This window comes from Agelaius phoeniceus, chromosome 3 (assembly GCF_051311805.1).
Source record: "Agelaius phoeniceus isolate bAgePho1 chromosome 3, bAgePho1.hap1, whole genome shotgun sequence".
NCBI lineage: Eukaryota > Metazoa > Chordata > Aves > Passeriformes > Icteridae > Agelaius > Agelaius phoeniceus.
In genome coordinates, this window is record NC_135267.1 from 26707868 (window position 1) to 26731675 (window position 23808).

At 39.6% G+C, this 23808-nt stretch overlaps 1 protein-coding gene across 1 annotated transcript in view; it reads left to right on the forward strand.

Annotated features, from left to right (window-relative positions):
• Positions 1 to 825: 825 nt before the first annotated feature.
• The window catches only part of COL21A1 (collagen type XXI alpha 1 chain), a 90543-nt gene continuing 67560 nt past the window's right edge, over positions 826 to 23808 (forward strand). Inside the window, exons 1-2 of the mRNA XM_054629981.2 lie at positions 826 to 940; positions 23636 to 23755. Coding sequence (XP_054485956.2) covers positions 23668 to 23755 — 88 coding nt within the window. The 5' untranslated portion in view covers positions 826 to 940; positions 23636 to 23667. The remainder of the gene's footprint in view (positions 941 to 23635; positions 23756 to 23808) is intronic.

Consider the following 23808-nt stretch of genomic DNA (forward strand, 5'->3'; position numbering starts at 1 on the left):
GGAGCCTCTGCTTGCGACTGCTGGCCATCCATAAGCCACACTGGTTTCTAATGTAGGTGTGCTTTATTTGCAGAGAACTAGGGAACAGCACTCCCCTTTGCACCTATCAACCTCAGACCCATGTTAGCTAGGCACCCAGTCTGATGAAAACTAACACTTCTGTGTTATTTACTTAATGCTTTTCTCTATATGCATTCTGTCACAGAAGGTCAAGGCTTGTGTTACACAGCTCTGATATTTCTCCAAGAGCTTTCATGGATGTGCAGGAACAGGCAAGGGGAACATCAATCACCTAGGTACAACCTGTAAATAAATAATTAGGGAATGGCCCTAGAGGTCTTAAATACTGCTTCACCTGAGCCAGGTGGGCTTGCACACCAGGTGGGTCTTTCAAGTGTGGGGATTCTCAAAGTTTTTGTGAAGGTGGTGAGAAACACTGGCTCCTGCTTTCAGTAAAACCTCCTAACACCTGAAAGTCATATGCTTATTGTCTAAACACAGTGTTCCCAACAGTCTGTCTCCTGGACACAGCAATCTCTGAGGCCAAGACTCAGAAGTCATTTTGTCCCTTCACCTGGAGAAGAAACGCTGAATGATGGGCAGGAGTATATCACTAAACTACTTCAAACCACCGGCCTGTCCCTCTGGTATCCAACAGCTTGCTGATCCCCGATGCAGCCGGGGGTCGGGATGCTGTTCCAGAGCGGGGAAAGCCTGTCCGAGCCGGGGCCGTGCGGGACGGCGGGGGCGGCACTCGGGCTGGCCGCGGGCCAGCAGGGCCGTGCCAGGGCGCGGGGGCGGCGCTGCCGGCGGGGCGGCTCCGCGGGGCCGAGGCTGCCGCGGTGGAGCGGGCGCGGGGCAGAGCGCGGCACGGCAGCGGGAGCGGCCGGCGGTAAGGGGGCACCGCGGCCGCGGAGGGACGGCGAGCGGCCGCCTGCAGGTCAGAGGGGTGCCGGGGACGCGGGGCCGGGCGGGCTGCCCGGGGCCGCATCCCGGCGGGGCTCCGTTCGCTGCAGGAGCAGTGGGGACAGGGACAGACACGGGGCAGGTGCAGCCCCTGGGGCGGCCTCGGGCACCGCTCCGCAGCCGGGCAGCCGCCGCGGGAGCCGGCCGTGGGCGCTGGGGAGCCGGGGGGCTGAGCTAGAGAAGCTTGTGCCCCCTCCTTAGTAGGGAGCTGACAGTGGATTCTGTCCCTGATGCAGGGTTGGGTGGTTTTGTTTTTTTTTTTTTTTTTTTCTTTTTTGCAACGTGACTGCGGTGCGTGCAGGAGATTGGACTAGCATGACACCCTCGCTTAGTTTATTGGCACGAGATGAAATAATTTATGTCCTGCTATGTCCTTCTGTGCCATACAGAAACCTGCATTATTCTTGCACTGTAACCAGTACCGGGTTACTGGTTAACTGCTTTAATAGGTTGTGGCATGGGAGTACAAACTTTACAAGAATTAGTAAAGTAGATGGGTTCATAATAACTGCAATTATACTTGTTTCTGTACCTGAAAAGAAAAATTTACTCTGTGGGCCACTTCTGATTATTACTATTTAGTTGTGTAATGCTTAGATGTACATAGTATTTACTGTGCTGAAAGGATCTGGTCTTTGAGGATTAAAAGGCTGGGAAACCTGTCCATTGGTTGATTGTGAAAGTCTTCCAGCTTCCAGGCACCTGAGAAAGCCTTGTGGATCTGTTAGAGTTAGTAAACTTGGAAATTTTCTCCAAACCTTATTGATTGTGGTTGTTCTCATTATATATATCACTCAAATATTTATTCAAATACATAATACCGAACTAAAGGATGAGCACAAAATATTTCTTTGAAGGATTGTGCTAAGTAGTTTCCTTAGGAAATTTATTTTTCAGCATGAAGACTTTGACAGGATACAACATGTTAGAGATGTGCAAAATCAAAAATTTCTTTTGGGGATGCATAGCAGGATTATAGCAGATGTGCGATGGCATCTCTTGGTAGTTGTGATTTTAGGGTTTGTGTCTGGTATCAGTACTATCTGAGATTCTAGACACCAAAGTTCCAGCAATCTTACTCATTCAGCAGGAGATGAGTAGCCAGAGGTGGTCAGAGATCTAGAAAACATAATCTTTGGGAAAACAGTGCAAGAACTGGAATGTTGCGATCTAGGGAAGCAAAAACTGATGAGAGATGTGGTAACAGTCTTTGACTGTATAATTGGTTTCTGCAGAGTGGTGGGAAGCAAACTCTTCTCCACATCCAGTGGAGATATGACAAGAGCCAGGAAAGGTTAGGTTAAATTGGTAGGGAAAATCCTGTCTAATTATAATTGAGCATTTCATGTCCAAGCAATCACCAGAAATCCATAAGACAAATGTGATCCTGCCTTCCTCTTGTCAAAGACACTAAATGACCTCTCCAGGTCCATTAAAGATTCCAGGGGCGGCAGATGCAACTAGGAGACCAGCCTGTGAACTCATATACTCCTGATGATGATCATGCATATCAAAGAACCAACTCTGTGAGGTAAACAGGGCTCAGTGATCCATTTGTAATATTTCGCTCTCATGCCTAACTTTTATACTAGATTTTGTGATTCTTCTCCCTTCTGCTCAAACTGCATTTGCCATTGAAGTCTGAGAGCAGTGGTGTGTGATCTGCTGGTGAACATCACATCTTGGTTTGGTACCATCCAGCCAGTAAATTGACTTGTTGGTAAATGTTAGGAAATTTCAGCTGCGTTTTGAAGTACAGTTCTGCAAAGTGGATCACCTTGTTTCATTGAGTCCTCAGTAATTCAGAGTGTCTCAGAAAGTCCATGAGGCAGAACTACTTTGGTTTAATTAATGTCTATATTGGCTATGATTATCATTGTGGAAAGTACTCAGAATATAATTCAGTTTGCAAGCATACTTTGAAATTTGTAGTTTGTCCTACTACATTTAACAAAGTTTTGCCTGCAGTATTAGCCAAACTAATTACAGAAATAGCTGACTCAAATGAGTATGGGTGGTTTTCTTCTCCTTACCTCCATTCTAGAGCTTTTTGCTGCTTACCTCAATATTTATTCTTTTATCGTGTTATTCTTTGTATTATGTTTATGAATTTTAATGTTAATTATATTACAAATTCTAGCACAGTCTTTACTTCCAGAAATTAATTTCCCGGTACAAAAAAGGATCACTTAAGTTTTTTGAACATTCCTATTTTATAAGAGTGGGAACAGGCAAGGTCTAACCTGTCTTTCTAGATTATTTGTTACTATTTTGTGTCCTGTGTTCTGCCCTTAGTATTTGGATAGACATTGAATAAAGCTGATTCAATCTTTCCAGTGTCTCTTTATGAAAAAAGAGACCCTTTCAATGCTCTTAGTCATCTGTTTTATTAAGATGTCTTTGTTTCTGCCTTTTTTCTCTTCTTTGAGCTGACATGACCAGAGCTGAGCCCAGTAGGCCTGCTGAAGACATGCTGTTCCTGAGGCATCTTCTGCTCCTTGCTTCTCAGCTGCTTTCCATCACACCCATGGCAGCGTGGCAGGCTAGAGTGCTTGAAGAGTGCTTGAATATGTGCCTTACAAAATGTCTTTCATTTGTTTTTTCTGGTTTGTGGCTCTGGACCCCATCAGAGTTTCTCTGAATCATCTCAAGGATGAATTTTGTCATGGTATAGCAGTAGGGGTTCCCCATGGAGGGGTGGCAGGGATGAGCCAGGCCTGTCCCACTGCCCCAGCACAGAGCAGAGTCTCTGGGGGCATCAGGGCAGCCCCAGCCCTGCACATCTGGTGCCTCCCTGGGGAATGGCTGAGGCCAGGCTGGGACCTGGGCCTGCACCTGGACCTGGCTCCATGAGGCCCATGGCCAGGTCAGGCTGGGCGGTGGCGTCACTGGGACAGGGGCTGATGGCTCAGGGGGCTGACATGGCAGCTCGAGTTGTAGGATGGGCTGGTGAAGACTTGGTGAAGGCCCTTGACTCATTTCAGAGGTTCACTGACCCAAGTTTTGTGTTGGTAACATGTGAAATCTACCCATCAGCACAGTAGCAGGTATCGGAAATATCCGGAAATGTTGAGCTTTAGGGAGAGTGGGCCTACACAACCTGGAAGGTCAACTTTGGCATCTGTCCCAGGGTGACAGTCACAAAGAGTCTGCCTGAGAGTTTAGCTCCCCCAGTTACACAAACCAACGTGGCCTCTAGAACGGGTGTTCTGTGATAGAGAAGTGTGTGCTTGAGCACCGCATTGTTCTGCAGCATTCCTTGGCTCGCCTGTCCTGCAGCGTGTAGGGCTGCAGGGTTTGCTGCCTGCTGTGCATTCTCTGCGTGGAGAATCCAGGGCACCTACTCCAGCACCGCTGGTGGCAAAACTCAGATCTTTGGGTTGAAGGTGGCTCCTCCAGCCAGGTCTGCTTGTAAGTAGCCAATACTAGTCATCTGGAGTAAAATTTAGGGTAAGCAGACAATTATCAAGAAGATTGCTACACCATGACAAGACATACTGTTTTGTTGAGTAAAAGCAACCCCATAATAATCAAGGCTTGACATTTCTTCCCCCCTTTTTGCCCATGAAAATAGGCTGAGCCCTGCAAGGCTTCTGTGTTCCTTCATTTAGAACTTGTCTGGCACTGGAAAAACACAATATGTGGTAGAAGAAAACTTGGGCCTGTGGGAGTGTAGAAAAATGTCTTGAGGGACTTTTTTCCTCTCTCTGGTTTCTGTGGTACTGGGGTGCAGTGAGACTTACAAAGGAAACTTTTCCAAGTTGCTATTAATCTGCACAGGCATTGTTTTAAAGCACTGCTGATTGATTTAGTCTTTGAGGGTAGATGTCAGGCACACTATTCATGATTAACAGCAGATAGAGACCAGGGAGATGAGCAATATTGATCATACTGAATAATACTATGAGTGGAGAATACAAGGTAAATATGTGTCAACCTTTTGGAATTTTGTGTGATTTATATAATTTCAATGTTGTATAATTGATCTTTTTATTAGTGTGCTTTATGCTGTAGTGAAACAGGATTTAAATAGTGAGAAGTTAATAGTTGCTCCAAGTAAAACACACAGGCACTGGAATGAGACCCAATCTCTATAACTAAGAACATGCAAAAATTCCAGGGAAGTTTGTTCAAACTTGATGTGGTGCAGAATAAAACCATCATTCATGCCAGTGAGATTTGCATTTTTCCTTGAATTTTCTGTCTGTTCAAAACAAGCCAGTTAAGTGTACTGTTTTAGCACATAGGAAATTTACATTTCTACCTTGTATATTTGTAGTTTAAGGCTGCTTCATAATTCAGATTTTTGCATTCCAAGATTTTTCTCTCTCCTGTGGTTCTGGTAGCTTGCTCTGAAGCTCTAGTTTGAACTAATAACAAAGAAGGGCTGGAGGCTTCTTAGTAATGACAGAAATGAATATAAATATGGCAAAATGAGCTGGTTATGGAGATCACAGAAGGTAAGACAAGGAGGGACTGGGATGAACTGCAGGTCCTCTGGGGCAGGAATAGTTGAGAAGTGGCTGCAAGGGCTCTTTGGCTTTGGAACTCTAGTAGTTGGTGTCTTCTGGCAGCTGACAATGGGACAGAGGCATGAGTAGGGCTCAGGGACAGGGAAGGTTTGGCAGAGATTTGTGGCAGCAGGGTCTCTTTCATTCCCTCACACTTTCCATCCAGACCAGTTCTTCTCATTGTCTTTTTTACTGTCCCACGTTGTGGGGTGCCTTTTATGGCCTCTGCAGTCATCCATTTTTACTCAAGCTAACATTTTTTCTTTCCCTCTTCATTGCCCCCTGCTAATCCCCCCCAGGCTTTGGGAAAAGAGCTGGGATCTCAGGGTCAGTTGTTCCTGCTGTCAGGAAGGTGATAAAGGGAGGTATGAAGAGAGGTGAGGGGCCTGGGCAGAGGTGAAGACAGCACTTCAGTAACCTTTTAGAGAGAGATTTACTCCTTCTGGAGCCCTGCTTGATGCGAGGGATGTCTGGCAGAGAGGCACAGCAAGTGTGCCTCACATGGACTCAGTCTCTGTCCCTGGAGATGGTGGCAGAGTGCTGTGTGAATAGGTGCTAATCAGCAGTTCAGGATGTAGCTCTGCCATTCCCATATTTAGCATGGGTAAAATCTGCTGCAGAAGGGGACTACTTGCTTACAAAAGTGCAGGTTCATGGGTGTAAAAGATGTTGAATGAAGAAGTGATCATTGGGTTTTTGAATGTTTTAATTAGGAAGTTAATCTTATCTGGGAGGGCTTTAAATATGGAATATACACAGCTGTGTATGTGCTGTGCAATAAAACTTGTAGGATATTTAAGGATATCTATTTATCTGTTGAATATGTTAGAAAAGTGTCTTTACCCAAGCTGTCTTTGAAAGGGAAAATTGAGTTGTTGGGATGAAGAGTGCCCCATCTTCTGTGGCTGGAGTGTTCATTAACAATGCCATTTGGATTAGCTCAGAACTTTTTTGTATATTTTAAAGACCGCTTACTCTACCCAAGCCTCTGTATTTTTTTTGCATTTAATCCAGTTTACCCAATACACAGTATTGATTTGCATTATCCAAACTGAAAGTTCTTTTCCCTTTTGTGTAAATTTTCAGAGCCATTGTGATGACAAAACATGTCCTAACTTGCCTGAATTAATTTTTATCCTACATCAAAAAATGGAAGAAAAAAAACAGACTCTGAGCTCTAGTTTGAAATTAAGCCAACAATTTTTAAAGCATGCCAACTTGTATTTTCCAAAATATGTTATAACAATCTGTACTTTCTTCATTAAGTAAAGTTAATGATTTCCAAAAGTTTTCTTTTTAGTCAGAACTGTCTCAGCATATAAAAAGGAGCCCAGTTGTGGGGCTCGAAGCTGACTCGAAGACACATAAATGAATCGTGCTGCAGCTGGTATAACAGCAGGAGTATATCTAGGTGTAGCCTTTAATAGACATTTGGGAAGTCTTATCAAAAGTACCTTGTGCTCCTTTTGGTCTCAGTTGGTAATTCCAATTCCCACCCCCTTATGAGCTCCCTGGTTCCACAAGAGTTGCCAGGATCATGTATCTAGAGGTCTAGATAAATTTGCATAGTTGTATTAAGAGTACAATTTATAAAAGTATCAGATTATTGAGATCAGTTTAAAATTTGTGGTATAACTCTTGCTTCACTAAAGTGTGCAGACTTTTGCCAGACTAGCAGAGGAACTGCAAGCAAGCATGATGGGCTTTCTAGACTGTCTGTGTAATTCATACATTTGAGGGAAGATGTATGAAGTAGTATGCAATTCTTTTCCTGATGTTGGATGCTGAAAAGGTTCAAATTTTAGGTGCAACTAGAAAACTCCACTGTCAGTGTCCTCAAATGCATTTTTTTTTCTTAGTCTTTTAACCACCTGGGATTACCCTGGAGCTGTGTCCCCAAGAGACTCCATTGGACAGAGATCTTAGCAAGGCCATTTAAACCTCTTTAGTTGCAACCTTCCTTGACCAGATCAGTATGTTCCTCCTTACTTGCACTTGGGATCTGACCCTGGTTTTCTACTGTTTCCCCTTTACTCATTGCACATGGAAAAGATGGAATAATATTCCCAGCTGATTAAACAGTGTAAGTAAGCATAGCTGCAGTGTCCTGTGTGGAGAAGAGGAGCAGACACATCTGTGCAATGCTTACAGGGTGGGTGAATTATGCAGAACGTGGCTTGATAGAAGAAGTGGAAATGGACCATGCAGAGCTTGTAGTATTGTGAATTCACTTCTTTCTCAGTTGTGGGAAATGTTGCAAAAAAGCATTCTTTGGGAAGTGACTCTGAGATTACACTTTATGCCCAAGACAAAAACCCAGGGGAAAGTTACATAATGCTTGACTTCCATTTTATCAGAGGTTTGATTACCCATGGAAAGTGGACATGGGAGTCTCCAGCTCTTTAATTCTTGGTCTTGATAGCACAGGACTATAAAGGGTAAAGTAGATCACTCCTGGCAAAATATAAGCTGAACTGAATGTCAGTGTCTTGGTAAGAAGCTATGTGCCTTCTTCCCCCAAGTGGAATGGTATCTGCCTAGTTATCACATTTTGCTTTAAAAGTTTCCATTAAGAGGGAGCAGAACTGGGTGGATGAAAGTGAGAGAACTTTTGAGATAGATCATGACATCTTCTGTCGACTCATGGGACAGAACAGTGTGGAAAAGTACAGCCAAGAACACTGGAGTTACTGTGCAGCCCTTCATAGCAAAAGTGAAGTGAAACTCTATGTGGAAATATAATAATACAGAGTGTTAATATGTGGAGGGGAATTATCAAAGACAACCCCCCTATTACCTTTCCCACTGAAAAGAAATTTAAATTCTCACCTACTGAAAAGAAGTCCTCTGTCTTTCAGAAGCTGTCGTTTGCAGTGAAAGTGAGCATCAAATGGCAAACCTAAGAAACCCAACCAAATAAATTAAATGTCTTTGAATAGGTGTGTCTGGAAGTTAAGAGAGAATGGGGAAATAATGGCAGTTAGGAGACCTGGAGGCATTTTTTCGTATCCCTGAAAAGTAAAATCCAGAATTCTTCAGGTCCTATGTAGAATGACAACAGCCATGAGAAATCAGTGATGATAAAATCTATCTAAATGCTCACAATATATTAAACTGTAAAAGATATGCCCTTTCAGTACAAAGAAGATAAAATGATAAAGGAGTTTTTTTGCTGTTTTACTACCATGGAAAAGAATAAGTGTTAGGGAAGAAGAGGAAGATTTGCTGAATAGAAATAACAGCAAATTCTTTTTAAAGGTCCTAGACAATGGTGGTTTATGTTTGTTATTCCCTGGTGAATTTTCAATGAGGAGAAAGGAATGTAATTGTATGCCCCTGTGATTAAGTCCATTTGCTGTGCAAAGGGGCCCACATGGCCATGGCGTGCTCATGACTGGGCTGAAATGAACATTGACAAGTTTTGCCAAAAAGGGGAGGGAAGCCGGAACGCAGAGGATTTCATTAAGGAGCTCAAAAGAGAGGACAGCTGCACCTAATTTTCAGAAGCACATATTTGTCTTCGAGGAAGCTAAGCAGTACCAAGAATAAAGATTAATTTTTATTTCCTAAAGAGCAAAGACATTCCATTTATTTTATCTTGTGTTTTCTTTTCTGATCTGGATTTAAATAAGGTATCTGCCCTCAGAAGAGGTGTTTCTAGCAAAGGAGAATTTCTTCTCTGTGCATGCATAAGTATACCTACTAAGTACTCACTGTAGTTGTCAGTGGCTCATGGTTTGATGGTACTTCTCAGTAGGAAGGAAAAGGCATTCAACAAAACCATCCTGGAGCTGTCCAATACAGAGCATTCCCTTTGAAGAAGGCTTGGTTTTCTCTGTTCTTCAACATTTGACCACATGCAGTTTTGGACTTGTTTCATAGTCACTGTATGTGATTTTTAAATAGATCTGGGTGATCCATGTCTCCAGCTCCTGCAGAATTACTTATAGGATGCTTATTGGGCAACTGCAGGCAATGAAATCTTGCTCAGAAATCAAGGAGCTATGAAAATTCTGTTACATGGCGATTTCATTCTGAAAACTCTCTTACATTAATACTACAATAGAACTTGGGCACTGATGATTGACACCTGAAGTAAATATGTAATTGCTTTAAATAACCTGTTTTCTCCTTTGAATAAACAGGAAGTAGCCTTCCCTCCTGAAAATGAGTAGGTTAAGATGTTGAGAACATTTTGATACAATGGAAAATATTGATAATTATTACAAAAATTGTTATGAATTACTTCTATGTCCTTTTGTGATACAGACACAGATTTTTGTACTTTTCCATGAAGTAGTTATTTTCTAGTTTTTGTTGCTTCCACCTTTTTCACTAGTTGATGTTTTCAGTCTATTTTGGTTTTTGTGGAACCTTAAAAACACTACTGAAAAGAAATTTGCTTTCTGTATTTGTATATACACTTTTTTTCTCCTTTAATGCTATCTGAGAACCAGTTATCATGGACGTATATAGAGTTCCTGTTCAAGTTCATTCCAAAACATACATGAGAGTATTTCATTTTAAAGAGCTAAAATATAAAGTAATGCTTATGTATTATAATAGCATTGCTAGCTGTTGTGGCTAAATCATAGCTAAATTGTGTGAGTTCTCATGAATTACATAGCCCCAACAAGAACCAAGAATGTAATCACACATTTTGAAATAAGGCTCAGTTACAAGAAAATCCATTTTAGTGAGAGCTGGATTTATTTCTTATAGTTTAAGTAAGGAAACAGTATATGATACTATCCACACCATTTTTGACTCTTGATACTATACCAAAGATTCCTCCAAAAATGCATTTTTTTAGGGAGATGATCGTTATATAAAATAAGATTGTAAATAACCATATGAAGTTATTTAGCCTATTGCATAGATTATCTAGAATTCACACACCACTTACATAATTATTGAGGTCTCAAAGTATCTTCAAATACCACAATTTTTGCAGTGGCAAATATAACTTCTGTGAAATTACCCTGAAAGACTTAAGTTGGCATTCTTGTAGAATTCAATATTTCAGTAGTTTTGTATTTTGTAAACATATTATCAACATTGGAGGAATAGAATTTCAAAGAATACTTCTTTTTGTTTCTTTACATGAAAGACAATGTTTGGTGGAGGTTTGAGCACTGCATATCATTCTGTAACTGGAAATAGAATAGCTGTTATTTAAAGTTTCAAGTGAGAGGGTGTAATGTGTATGCTTATTTATTTTGATTACTTCTTGATCTGTTTTGTTTGCAGGCCCAGTTGTACAGACACAATGCTTTGTTTATGCCTTAACACAACAAATTACAGTCCAGGTGCAGATTTTATGATCCATTCATTGAGATCACTATTCTTTTTTTTTTTGAGTGGAAACTGCAGTCTATCCAGTCATTTTAAGTTGAAGAAGTTACACTCTGTACAATACTTGGTTTTGTCTAAACACACAGATGTTAGTTTTACAACTTGTAGGTAAATGCTATAGTTATTTTTACATGTCTGTGTTAAAGTTTACATATTTTTTATACTTCAGCATGAAATGTAGACAATAACATACTTTATTAAAACCAAATTTGTCTCTCTTCCTTAGTATTAAATTCTGTAAAAAAATTTTCTATATTCTTTGGTAGAAGTAAGGTAACATTATTATTGGCTTGTAGCCAATAGCCCACTTAACGGCTTCTTTAGGATTTTCCCCTTCAGGATGTCTTTGAGCAGAACTGGAGAAGTGTCTCCCTGTCTCTGGCACTCACTCAGTGATGCTCTGGAGCACTGACAGCCAAGACCTGTGGCAGGGGCTGTGCCTAACTCCAGTCTACCTTCACCGCCACAAGGTTGCCCTCTGGTACAGAGGTTTCAACACCTCGTGGTCATACTGTGTTCTTACCCCTTACCTTACTAGAGGAGATAAATATACAAATGCATTTTTGAACCTTTTTAAAATTCATGTTAATTAAGTCTACTAACATTTTTTCTGCAAAGCAAACTTTATAGACCAGGAACATAAAAGGGACTATGTTTAGAAACTCTTCATCTGCATCCATGTTGATTTCTTTTTGTGCTTGTTGTCTGATTTAAATTATTTATTGCTATATGTTGTATAAGTTGGTTATATAGCTTTTTTACCTTTATTTTTTGCCATATGTAGTTGTTCATGCTGCATTCTTACTATATTTTCAACAGTTTATCAATCCCACAATTTAAAAGCTAATAGATATTTTCTAGTAACACTCTAAAAAATATTCGGAATCTCACCATTATGGTGAAATAATATAAACCAAGTTACTTTATATTGATTCTCCATAGCATAAATGTAGGCACTGATGAATCTCTAGATTGGGGTTACCACAACAAGAACCAGCAGCACCTCATTTTGTAACTAACTGCTTTGTAACTTGTAAAAATGCCCTAATATTACCTCCAGCATCTTTTGTGCTCTGATGAAAAATGGTCAAACTCTTGGGAATGTTGGCAGACAGTTGACAATTGTCTCAATATAATTAAAAAGAATCACTCCCAAAAGGGAGGCTGCAGAACACCATGGCCTGAAGAATCTGTGCTGGTGGTACTGTTAAACCATGGCTTTTTATTTACTGTAGGAAATACAAATTGATGTTTAACACATGCATTTATCTCCATAAGCCTTCTTTATATGAGGTCGCTAAGACTGTATGCATAGTGCTTTTGTCCAACTGTGTAATCCTTAGCTTCAAGTGCCACAATAAACCCTAGAAACACTACAAATGTTTGCTCTGAAATGCTGTAAGTGATGCTCATGATGTGCTCCCTCTTGTATATAAATTCATCTTTTTAAACAAACAAACAAATAAACAAACCAACCTGAAATCAACCACTTTTCTAAGAGCATGAGTTTGATATTAAAAAAGAAAAGCTCATCTCAAGTTGAATAGCTCTGGAATATGTCTCAAAATGATTTCTGGCACAAATAATAATGTATTCCTTTCACTTTTTAAACTTTCTATTAAAACTTGTGATAATATAAAATCTGGGGTTTTTTTTATTTTTTTTATTTGAGGTATTCCTCTGAAAGCCAAGTTGTACACCTGGTGTTATGCAAGAAAGCATGACCTATACTTTGTTCAGGCCTGTGTTTTACCATCAATATGCTGGGTAAGCAACTTGCCATAGGTCCTAATAAGTGTGCCATGCTGCTTTTTTCATCCTTTTGCAAACTACCTTGGTGACACTTCTTAATGGACTCTATGGAAAATAAGTTACTCATGTCTTGTACATTTTGAAATATGGGAACTACTTCAGAAAAATCAATCACTGTTTTTGAAAGAAAAAAATGTTCCCTATACTGCTCTAACCTCTACTGGTCATTTAATTCACCGGTGGCTAATTTAGGTCAAGTTGACTGATTCAGAAATGTGACACTCTTGAATTATTAAGAGATTCTAGGACCCTTCATGTCAAAAAGAAGCAAAAAGCAGAACTGTTTGCACTTTTCTCTTGAACATGAAAGTTGCAATTGGAATGGCATGAAGGATACAGAATAGAATAATAAAATTCTTAAGGCTGGAAAAGACCTTTAAGAACATCAAGTCCAACTTCCAACCCAGCACCATTACTACGTTGACCATTAAACCATGTCCTCAAGGGAAAGTCTTTGGCTGTTTACTGTATGGATTATATAACCATTTAATAAAATATATAATCTCTCAGAATAGTCTGTGGTAGGTCTTCTGGTAAATAATATTTAACTGTTGCTCAAAAGAGGGAGGAAAGTGCCTGATTTATTTCATTTCCCTGGTGGGAACCTAAGAGATGTTTGGGTGATGAGTGCTTATGACTGTTTGGGATCACTGCTGAGTATAGTAGCAAGTCTCATGGCCTGGGGGCCAGACGATTCTCTAACCCATATGTTGAGTATTTCTTCATGGATGTAGAGTGGGAGGAAGGAATTTGCCTTCTTCCCATGAGTAAACTGGCAAGATGGAACAGGATGCAGCCTTCCACCCCCACTCCATCCTTGCAGTGCCAGTTTGTAGGGAACAGCCTACAATGCAGAGAAATTATTTTCTGCAGTTTTGAACACTGAGATTTCTAAGAACTTCTAAGTGCAGAACAAACTTGCATGCCCTTGTCCTTTGATACTGTAATACTGAAAAACTCTCAGCCTTCAAGGTAGTTCTCACAATATCCTGGAGATTTAGTGTTGCACTCCCACTTAAACTCCCCCAGCCCCAAGAGCGTGCTGACCAGGACTGCATGCAGCTTCTGCACCCTCACTCCCCATACCCCAAGAGTCCTCCAGAGACCTTCAGACATCTGACCTTCCGCTAGGTTCTCTCTCAGTGACCTGTAGCAATGCAGACACCCACACAAGGAGCTAAATTACTTTTTTAAAGGCCATTATTTAAATAATCAGAGACAGGTTTACTAGCAGACACGGAGGGATATCTAAAAAGCAGCACTTCCTAGATCATCCAGAATAATTTTCATCAGATTATTCTATGTAGATTACTTCAGCAATGTTTTTTTTTGTCTTACTGTTCCATAGATAATCACCTAAATATGCACTGTTGCTCCAAGACTGGGACAAAATAGAGCAGACTGTTTGGATATGTGAAGTTGTGTTGGGTTTGTGTGGCCAGGTTTTGATATCAGTGGGGGTTCTGTGGTGGCTTCTTTGAGAAGCTGCTAGAAGCTTCTCCTGTGTCTACAGGGTCAATGCCAGCTAGCTCCAAGGTGGGTCTGCAGTTGCTGTTGGCCAAGGCTGAGCCCATTACTGATGGTGATACTACCTTTGAGATAATTTTGTTAAGAAGAAGGAAAAAACCTGTGCAATGGCAACTGCAGCCAGAGAGAGGAGTGAGCACATGGGAGAGGAGCAGCTCTGCAGATAGCAGGTCAGTGCAGGAGGGGCACAAGGTGCTCCAGGTGTCAGAGTGAAGATTCCCTTGTAGCCTGTGGCAAAGACTATGGTGAGGCCCTGCAGCCCATGGAGGATGGGGGTGCAGAGATCCACCCTCCTGGAGGAGCCCACTCTGGAGCAGGTGGATGCCTGAACAAGTATGTGACTCCATGGGAAGTCTGTGCTGGAGCAAGCTCCTGGCAGGACTTGTGACCCCACAAGGGACTCACACTGGAGCAGTTCATGAAGAATTTTATCATGTGCAAAGGACTTACCTTGGAGGACTTTGTGGAGCACTACATCCCATGGGAGGGGACCCCATGCCAGAGCATGGGAATCTTCCTCTGAAGAGCAACAGAGAAAATGTGTGATGAACTGATTGCAACCTCCATTCTCCATCCCCCCTGTGCTGCTGGGAGAAGGAAGGAGAGAATTTGTGACTAAAGTTGAGGCTGGAAAGAAGGAAGGGCTATGGGGAAGGTGTTTTTAAGATATGCTTTTATTTCTTGTGATCCTACTTTGATTAGTGATAAATTAAAATAATTTTTCCCCTAGTAGAGTCTGTTTTGACTGTGATGGCAACTGGTCATGATCTCCCCCTGACCTCATCTCAACCCACGAACCCCTTGTTGTATTTTCTTTCTTCCTTCCAGCTGGGGTGGGAAGTGATAGCGCAGCTTTGGTGGGCACCTGGCCTCTAGCTGGAGTCACCCCACCACAGAAGTACAAGGCTTTTAAGTAGAAATAGGGAATTTATCTGGGATCTTACAGTAACAAGCATATTAAAATAAAGAACAGCTCCCTGTTGAGACGTCTGCCTGGGACATCAGGAAATATTGGTGTTTTTTCGATGTGAAAAAGTGATTTACAGCATCCAGGAAGACCTTTGTATGGTATCTACTGGCTTACTTCATATTTTTTCTTAATGCTTTTTATCTTTCTATGTTGAAAGCAGAGAAATACGCAGGAATCTTCTACAGGAGGAATACCCAGAGATAGGGTTTGTATAGTGCAGGACTGCTGCCCAAAGATGCTTTGCATCTTTGCAAAGCCTCCTGGATGCAGCTTGTCCATTTATTTGTTGCTCAACTCTGCAGCTGCTTTTTCCTTAGTTGCTTGGTGGAGTGAATGAAACCATATGGTAGGGTTAGGAAGGAATTTTATGCTTTATAAAAGTAATAGAAATAATTGTCTACATAGGCTGTAAGAGTCATTACAGTTCAAAGAAAGTGAGCTGGATTGCTTGCTGGAATATCTTTAGTCTTTTTGCAGGTGTAAAGCAGCTGGGTGTAGAAGTTCTGCATGGTTTTAATTTTTGCTTGGGATCATACTTTTCTGGAAATGTGAGTATTTCTCAAAGTACCAAATTTTGGATATACTTGAAACAGAAAATGTTTGTTTTCCCCTTTGAGTATGCATGTGCTAAAGTTCTTTATTCTTCCCTCAACAAACTGTTTTAAATCTTAATGGTTTGATTTAGCTCCACTGAATACAACTGTAATTCTTTCAAACTTTTTCAGGTCCTAAATTCCTCAAGAATTTCTACTAGTTTCATTTCTTCATCCATCACAACCTCCTTTGAGTGAATTGTCAATATTTTTGATGAAAACAGGACTAAGTAAATAGATTCCTATCATTTAAAAACAATAGAATTGGAAAACCTAAAAATCCTTTTTATCTATTCATCTTGTATGATTCTTCCTGGATTGATGTCAGTGAGTTTGTATATTGTTAAAATACTAACATATAATCAAATATTTTAGACGGCAGTATGCTTCATGATACCTTTATATACAGTCTAAAGTGCATTAAATTGAATAAACACCCATTCTTTCTATAGTGTAAAACAATGACATAAGGTTTTGAAGCTTGAACAGATAGTTTAATCATCCTTTCCTGTGGCTATGGATTTTTTTTTTAAAGATGAGTCTGATTTGCTTTTAGTTGACTTTTTCCCAGAAATTATGGGAAAAGGGAGAGGACAGTTAAAGAATTGCAAAGGACTGGGCTTTCAAAGGAAGTTTTGATGCCTTTGGCTAAAGCAGGCATCCACAGCATTATTCTTATCCTCTCCAGCCTTTGACATTACTTATACTAAAACAAATAATAGCATAAAGTATAATTTGTGAAAAAAGACAATGAATTTCATTAGCGGTCTTGCTGCTGGAATCCAAACTTGTTTGGAGGATGAATAGGAGAAAGGAATAGAAGAAAAAGATAAGAAGATTGAAAAATAAAATTTCTTTTTCTGATTCAGGTCCTTTCTTGCAGGAGACAAACAAAGCCTGCAGACTTACTCTTTCCTTTACACCGTAAATTTATTTTAAATCCCCTCTTGTGTATTTCTCACTGCATCTCTCTTGCTTTCATGGCAAATGTTGCAGTCCTCACATTGCAAATAACATCTTAGCTAAGCAAACCCTGCCCTCGCTTTTTAAAAGTATAGAACTAAAATAAAAAGATGAAAATAAAATCCATGTATTGGGAAAAAAAAGAAGCGGGTGAGGAGCTATTGGCAGAAATGTATGTCTCACATACGACAACCTAGTTGAATCTGGTTGCACTGACAGTGTTTAGGTCCATAACTGTCTTGCTTTTCTGAGGACTTTGAGACCACAGCAGTAACTGATGAGCAATTCTGTGTATCTCTTGTCAAATGGGAATGATTCAAAAGTAGTCTTATAATTGCATTAGGAGTTCTTACTTGGATTGATTCCATTTTTGTGTTGTCTTTATGACTCTTTTTATCAACACTTATTGTTAGAGATTGTTGTACTTTTCTCTCAGATTTAAACTGATTTCTATAGTGGTTTCACTGCTAAATGATATATAATTTAATGTAATTATATATAATCACTTTATATAATTTCTAGTTATTTCATTATTTGCCCCAGTTATTGTTTCTCTTGTCAGTGGCCCAATTGAACTCTAAATTCCTTAGTGAAAACAAAATGTTCTCCCAAACTATTGCACCAGGTTGTAATTTTGATTAATTTTTTTCTCTTTCCCTGTTTGGTAATATAGATACTTTTACATGTGCACAGTCAAAATTCAAACATTGAGATTTCCTCTAGGAGTTGGTTGGAACATTTCTTATGTAGACTCCTATTATCATATGCAAGGTTAATTTCAAGTGTACCACTTGAGTGTCAGATTTTATCCTATTGATTAGCTGTTTTGTTTTTCTTGGGTCCATCCAAGGAGGGAAAGTTCTGTGGAATCTCAAGATGCTTGATAAGAGAGAAGTTACAGCACAGGCCTTTCACAGACAGGATTAAATCATGGTTTCCAGGGAGACTTCAAATTCTTTTGTTGCAGCCAGAAATCTGAGCTGCCAAGTCTGGTTACTTCCTGAAGTTGCCCATCCGATATTGTTTCCCAGTCAGTCGTGTGTCAGTCCAGTAGCTCAAATGCTGTGGTAAACTCCTTTTTCTTTAACCCATAATAACTAATTGCCAGGTCCTGGCACAGCATCCTCTTGGAGTGGGAATAAATCCAACAAAGTACGAAGTGCCAGAATAAATTGGATTTAAAAATACAAGTCTTCTGTGACTTCAGATGTTGGAGCATGAATCCAAACTGTCTCTGCTGTAGACTGGAGGAACATGTGGGTTTGTGTGCTTTACTGAATCATGTGAAAAATAAACAGTCAGCCCGTGTCATTTAAGAGCATTATTTGCTTTCAAAACTATGTAAAGTCTTACTTGGGTTATAGGATGTGTCAATTGCTTACTTTAGTCTTCAATGTCTAGCATGGAACTTGATATAAAGCCTTTATAAAATTTATGCAAAGCCTTCTGTTCAAAATCTGCTGAGAAGGTGATGAATTCTTAATCCTCTCTGCACCTTTATATAATCTTCATAGTACTTTATATGTCATATATATATCAAAGCTAGAAATATGAAGTGTAATCTTAACATGTAGTACCAATTCCTGTGAGTTTATCTTTTTTGTATTGAATACCACTAAAAATAGGAATTGTAATCATGTTGGAGAATGACTGCATTTAAACTACTGGTCCACTGAATTTTTTTCTTACCTATCCCTAAAATGTCTTGTGGAATGAAGAGTGAAGTGGTTTACTTTATCAGTAGTTTTGGCAGTAGTTTTAACAGTTGACTGTTAAGTGAACTATTTTTACTGAGAGATTTAAATTGTATCTGTGGCACAAATAATTGAAATATCAAACATCATCTTGAAGTACTAGTTACTGTCTTTGCTGTGTTTTGAGGGAGAAATACAATATAACATTTAAACAGCAAAACAGACCATGCTAATGTGTACTTGAGGGACAACAGATGTATGTGCAGAGTAAGGTGAGATTGATTTCTGAAAATGGAGATGAGATGTGATGTTACTGTTTCTCTGAGGTCTTCAATATTCATTCATGTTCTTCACATGCTTGGACATTCATCTTCAGCTAACTCAGCTGCTTGGCCATTAACTCTGCACAGCTCTCATTGCTGCAGCTGTGGACTTGAGCCAGAGGTCTTTGTCTGCATCCCTTCTCAATTTTCCATGTGTTTCTCCAGCTCCATTAGGAGATCTCTGGTTTTTATTCTGTCTGCCAGGTAGGCTTTAGATTCATAGAGGGAAAGTAAGCAAAACTCCTCAACCTTTCTTGCTGTTGTAAAAAGAGAGATAGCAAAGGTAGTGGAAATGGGTCAGGTGGCCCAAGCAGTGCCTGCATTAGTCTTTTCTTTTCAAGGTAGTCCAGGCATTGCTTTCTGCTTGATTTCAGGGTAAAGAAATAAAATATCTGAAACTGTGCACTAAGTGTACTTTATATTGCCATGTATTCATATATAGACTTAGTACAGCTAAGAATTAGCCAGAATTGAACCATTTTATAATGGCTTTTTATCCTTGTTGCACTAGTACTTAAAAAAGAAAAAAACACAAAAGAAAATTCTTAGTATGTGTAACTTAAACACATAATTTTCTTTCTTGACCCCTCTTAATTAAACCACATCCTTAATCATATATTTAATGTTGTAGAAAACTCCTGGCATGAATGTAGTTATACTGCTGATTATGCCAAAATCTTTTATTCCAACATAGAAATAGAAAGAAATGGCATGAAGGATACTGATGGACTTGTCACTTTTGGAGATTTTATCTATTTATAGGCAATCTTGCATTTATGTACATGTATATAGGTGCAAACCAAGCTTAAATTAATCATATCTTTACAGCCTCACCCTTCCCAGGAAATGCTGTTATTTTAAATGTTTGCAAGTATAACAGCCTCATCAGTTGTGCCCACCAAGAAAAATAAATTAATAGGAACAATATGTGGAAAACGTGAATGGAGAATGGGAGTGAAATCCAAGTGTAAATAAATACAGATTCAGATAAATTACTTGATAAAAGAAACTGACTTAGACTCAGACTTTTTGAATGCATAGGACTGGTAGTATTAGGTAGAGATAGAAATAAAGAGCTAAAGGTAAATTGCCCTACCATTTTATTTGCAAATCCCATTAATTCTGAAAATGAAGGAAGCAAATATAAAAACGTGGGGATGAAATATTGCATTACTTTTCCACATTACTTAATGCATATTAATGAGGATTTTCAGGGTTCCTTTTTCTTGCTGCTCAGTTCCTGTAGTATTGTGTAAATTTTGAAAATGCCAAGAGTCTTCTCTATGTCCTTTCACTCATTACTGTTGTAATGTCTTCATACTTGGCCCTTTGTACAGCAAACTTAATGATCTCTAATTGAATTATGAGAGTTTTATGCAGTGATGCAATATGAGAGAAGTGTTAACTTATTCTTCTAAAGCTTGCTAATGTATATAACCTTTAGTCTGGTTATTTTCTCAGAATGCTGGAAAGGATTAGAACCATACCCTTCCTGACTTTCTTCTTAGGCAGTAACTAGCAGTGGGAAGAAGTGAAGGAAGAAACTCTTCCTTTCAATGTAATTCTTCAGCAGAAATCTTCATGCAGCAGAGAAGCCAGAAGATTTTGGAGAGAAGAAATCTCTCTCTATGAGTTTGAATAGTGACAAAACTGCACTGAAGAGCAAATATTTTTGATTCTGTAAGATTCCAAATTGCTCTAAATGGAAAGTTTCCTCAGAGAGTATTCATGAAAAGAATAAAATTATTTATTTGTCTGGACACTGGAAAAATTGCTGTGGAAAGACTGCATCAGTAAACTGCCCTTTGAGATGCAGAAGGTGCTGCTTTCAGGCATCATAAATGCAAGGTGTAAATACTGCCTGACCTGCTTAGATGCACAAATTTTCTACTGAAAACTTAAGTTGGATGTGAAATTATTCTGCTGTGCATACAGAGGAGATGTCATTTGAACCTGTGTGTACTTGTGTGCAGCAAAGCTGTTCTGGGAATTGCATGCCTTTGCATCTGTAACACACTGACAGTCTTGAATTAGTTTGAAAATCAAGTAGAGGCTGTTGGTTTCAGTAATGGCTGTACCACATTTCCACTGTATAGGAAACCTGAATTCCATTCCCTTCCCAGTCAGCAGATTTCAGTAGCCCTGTTGGTGCAAATGCTGCTGCACAGCAAAATTGCTCTGCCCAGAAGAAAGTGAGAAATAAGTTTCAGGAACTGTCCCAATGGTTAAGGCTGCCTGCAGTGACAGCATGTGGGTGAGTTGCTGTGTCACTGGTTTCCAAACTTCATTGAGTTTTCCTCCTGTGCACAGCAAACAGTGAATGTGCATGTGGGAGGCTGTCACCTATCTCTGACCATGCTCTCATGGAGTATGGCTGATGCAGCCAGGTTTTATTGTGCCACCTTTCTCTCCTGCCTTTGGTGAAGACAGAAATAATACTTTTTGAACTCTACTCTGGAGAACTGGGTCTTACACTACTACCCCATTGGTTCAAGGCTCTGATGTTTAGTAGCACTGCTAGGACCTTATCTTTTGTGTACACTCAGATGCAGAGAAATTTGCCTGAGTCTTGATTCAGATCACTCAGATATGTTGTGTTTGCTCTACAGCCCCTCATTTTGGGAGCTCAGAGCAGAAGCCTTTACATAAGCTGTTTATTTTCCCTCTGTCTGAGATAGGCAGTTTTCCTTAGAGGACTGTTTCCCCTCACTCTAACATCCCTTTTGCTATCAAACTGGCATATAAAATACCGAGATAAAAAGCATACAGTGGAAAGAATGGCCATAATGAGTCACACTAAAGGTCCACCCAATCCAGTATCCTGTCTCAGTTAATCCCTCATTAAATCTTGTGGCTTTAATTTAAACAATTTAGTGGTGCTGGGAGATAGCCAGAGGTTTGCTCCTGCCACCCTATGCATCACCAGCGTTGCAAAGCCTGGGGTTGGTTGTGGGGCTCTGTCCCTTTTAAAGTGGAAAAAATAAACAACTATGAGGATGCCTTGAAAAATACAGTAACACATGTGCTATTTCTCCACTAATACTCTCTCAGTCTGCCACCCTTTACTTGAGCTGGATGCAACATCTGTGTATTTATTTAGTAACCCTGTATGAATTTCTCCTACATCAACTTCCATACGTTAAAAGTGGTTTGGTATAACTGAGAAGTGGGAAGCCAGTTCTATGTGTTTTCCTGGTTATGTTTGGTAAAACCACAAACTAATCACTAGGGAAAAAGAGGCCAAAAGTTTTATTTAAAATATTCATTCCTGGATTGGGTGGTGTTTCTGTAAGTTTCAAGTACACTTTTGATGCCTGTTCAATAACTACTGTGTTGACAAGATACAGCAGCTAGGTCTCTGGGGTTGTTGGTCATCTCTTTTTAACTGTTAAAATGCAGTGCTATACTATTATTTTCTTTCTAGTAAATTGAGCATTGGAATCCTCATTATCTGGTTGCTTAAGCTCTAGTTTTATCCTTTTAATTTTGTTTCCTGTTAATAGGTCCATTTTGGCCTACTAAACATTTATTTTGGTTTATACTTAAAACCTTGCCATGGAAAAGGCTGGAAGAGATTTTAGAATGATCAATTGTGCAAACCACCAACAAACCAAATAATCTATGTAAAATGTCTACCTCTACTATATTCTTTTATGTATTATAAGCCTAATACTTATACACAGTTTCATAGTTTAAAATTTTGAATCCTTTTTCAAATAGCTGGAATAAAAACCTGCCACTTAATCTGTTTGAATGAAGGTGATATCCCAGGATTTGTGTAGCAAAACTGGAGAAGTTCTGGATCTTATGTCCTATCCCATAGACTCCAAGATGTGTCTGATTTCTTACCCATTCTGACACAAGGTAACATGAATAACAAAATATGGCTCTACCTTGCAATTATCTGTAATCTGAAGGAGAAATTTAATAACAGAATAATTATGGTCATGCTTTATTAACTTCAGGGAATTACATTAGGTGGGAGTAGAATTTCCTGGAAGTTGACTGCTCTGCAGTGAAATGAATTCACCCTGAAAATTGCATTTTACATTGAAGGATGAGATAAGAGAATACAAAAGAGATTCAGTATACTTTCTTTCACAGTCTTGAAATTAATCGATCTCTAATACAGTACCCCAAAAATGTATCTTTTACCAGTATGATACCTTTTTTCTTTAAGCATAGTGAATAAATCTTTCTTAATTAAAATAAATTAGTCAAATAATATTTTAACAGCAATATGAGACTTAAATTGCATCTTTGCTTGACGTGGGGTTATATTTCATAAACCATGATAGCAAAGGAGACATAAACAGAGGAAAAAAAAATCAAAAGTTGAAGATATATGTAATCTTAGATGTTGCAATACACCATCTGCAGGGCTTAGCTTTGCTGGGGAAGGGCTGGGGCTTGTTGAGACCCTGACTGCTGGTGTCAGTCTCAGTCCTGGGGTAGAGGAGTGGGAGCTGTCCCAGACTCCCTGAAGCAGCCAGGTGTGAGGCTGAGACCAAAGCAGCACCTCCCCACCAGTAATACATAAACACTTGCCATGTTTTGGATCTTTTGGTAATGTCTTTTGATAATTGCTACAGAGTGGGATAGTGGGATAGTGTTTGGACAAGTGTGACTAGGAATGTAACCTACTTGTCAATGTGCCTAGCAGGAGAAGTATATAAATGCACCCCGGTGAAAACTGAGCTTCTGCAAAAAGGCTGGTGAGTGTTGCTGAGTTTAGAATCTCAATTTTGGGCTTACATGACTGACACTTCTTGAGTCAATGGTTCATTGAAGAGTGGCCACATCTGGTCTTACAGATTTGATGCAGAGATGTTCCTCAGAGACAGTTTTAAAACTGCAGAAGCTTGGATTTTTTTTGGTAATACAATAACACTGTATTTTCTTTTCATTTTCCCCCATCTAGTTTTGTATCAAGACCTTGAGAATAAAATACACATGGCACAGATTGTAACATTTTTTCAGATGCTGTTAGTTCTGCTACTGCATGATTATATCTCAGCTGAAGATGGCGAAACAAGAGCAAGTAGGTCTTAATTTTTGCATTTCAGATAAGTGCAACTTCAAAGCATGCCTCAA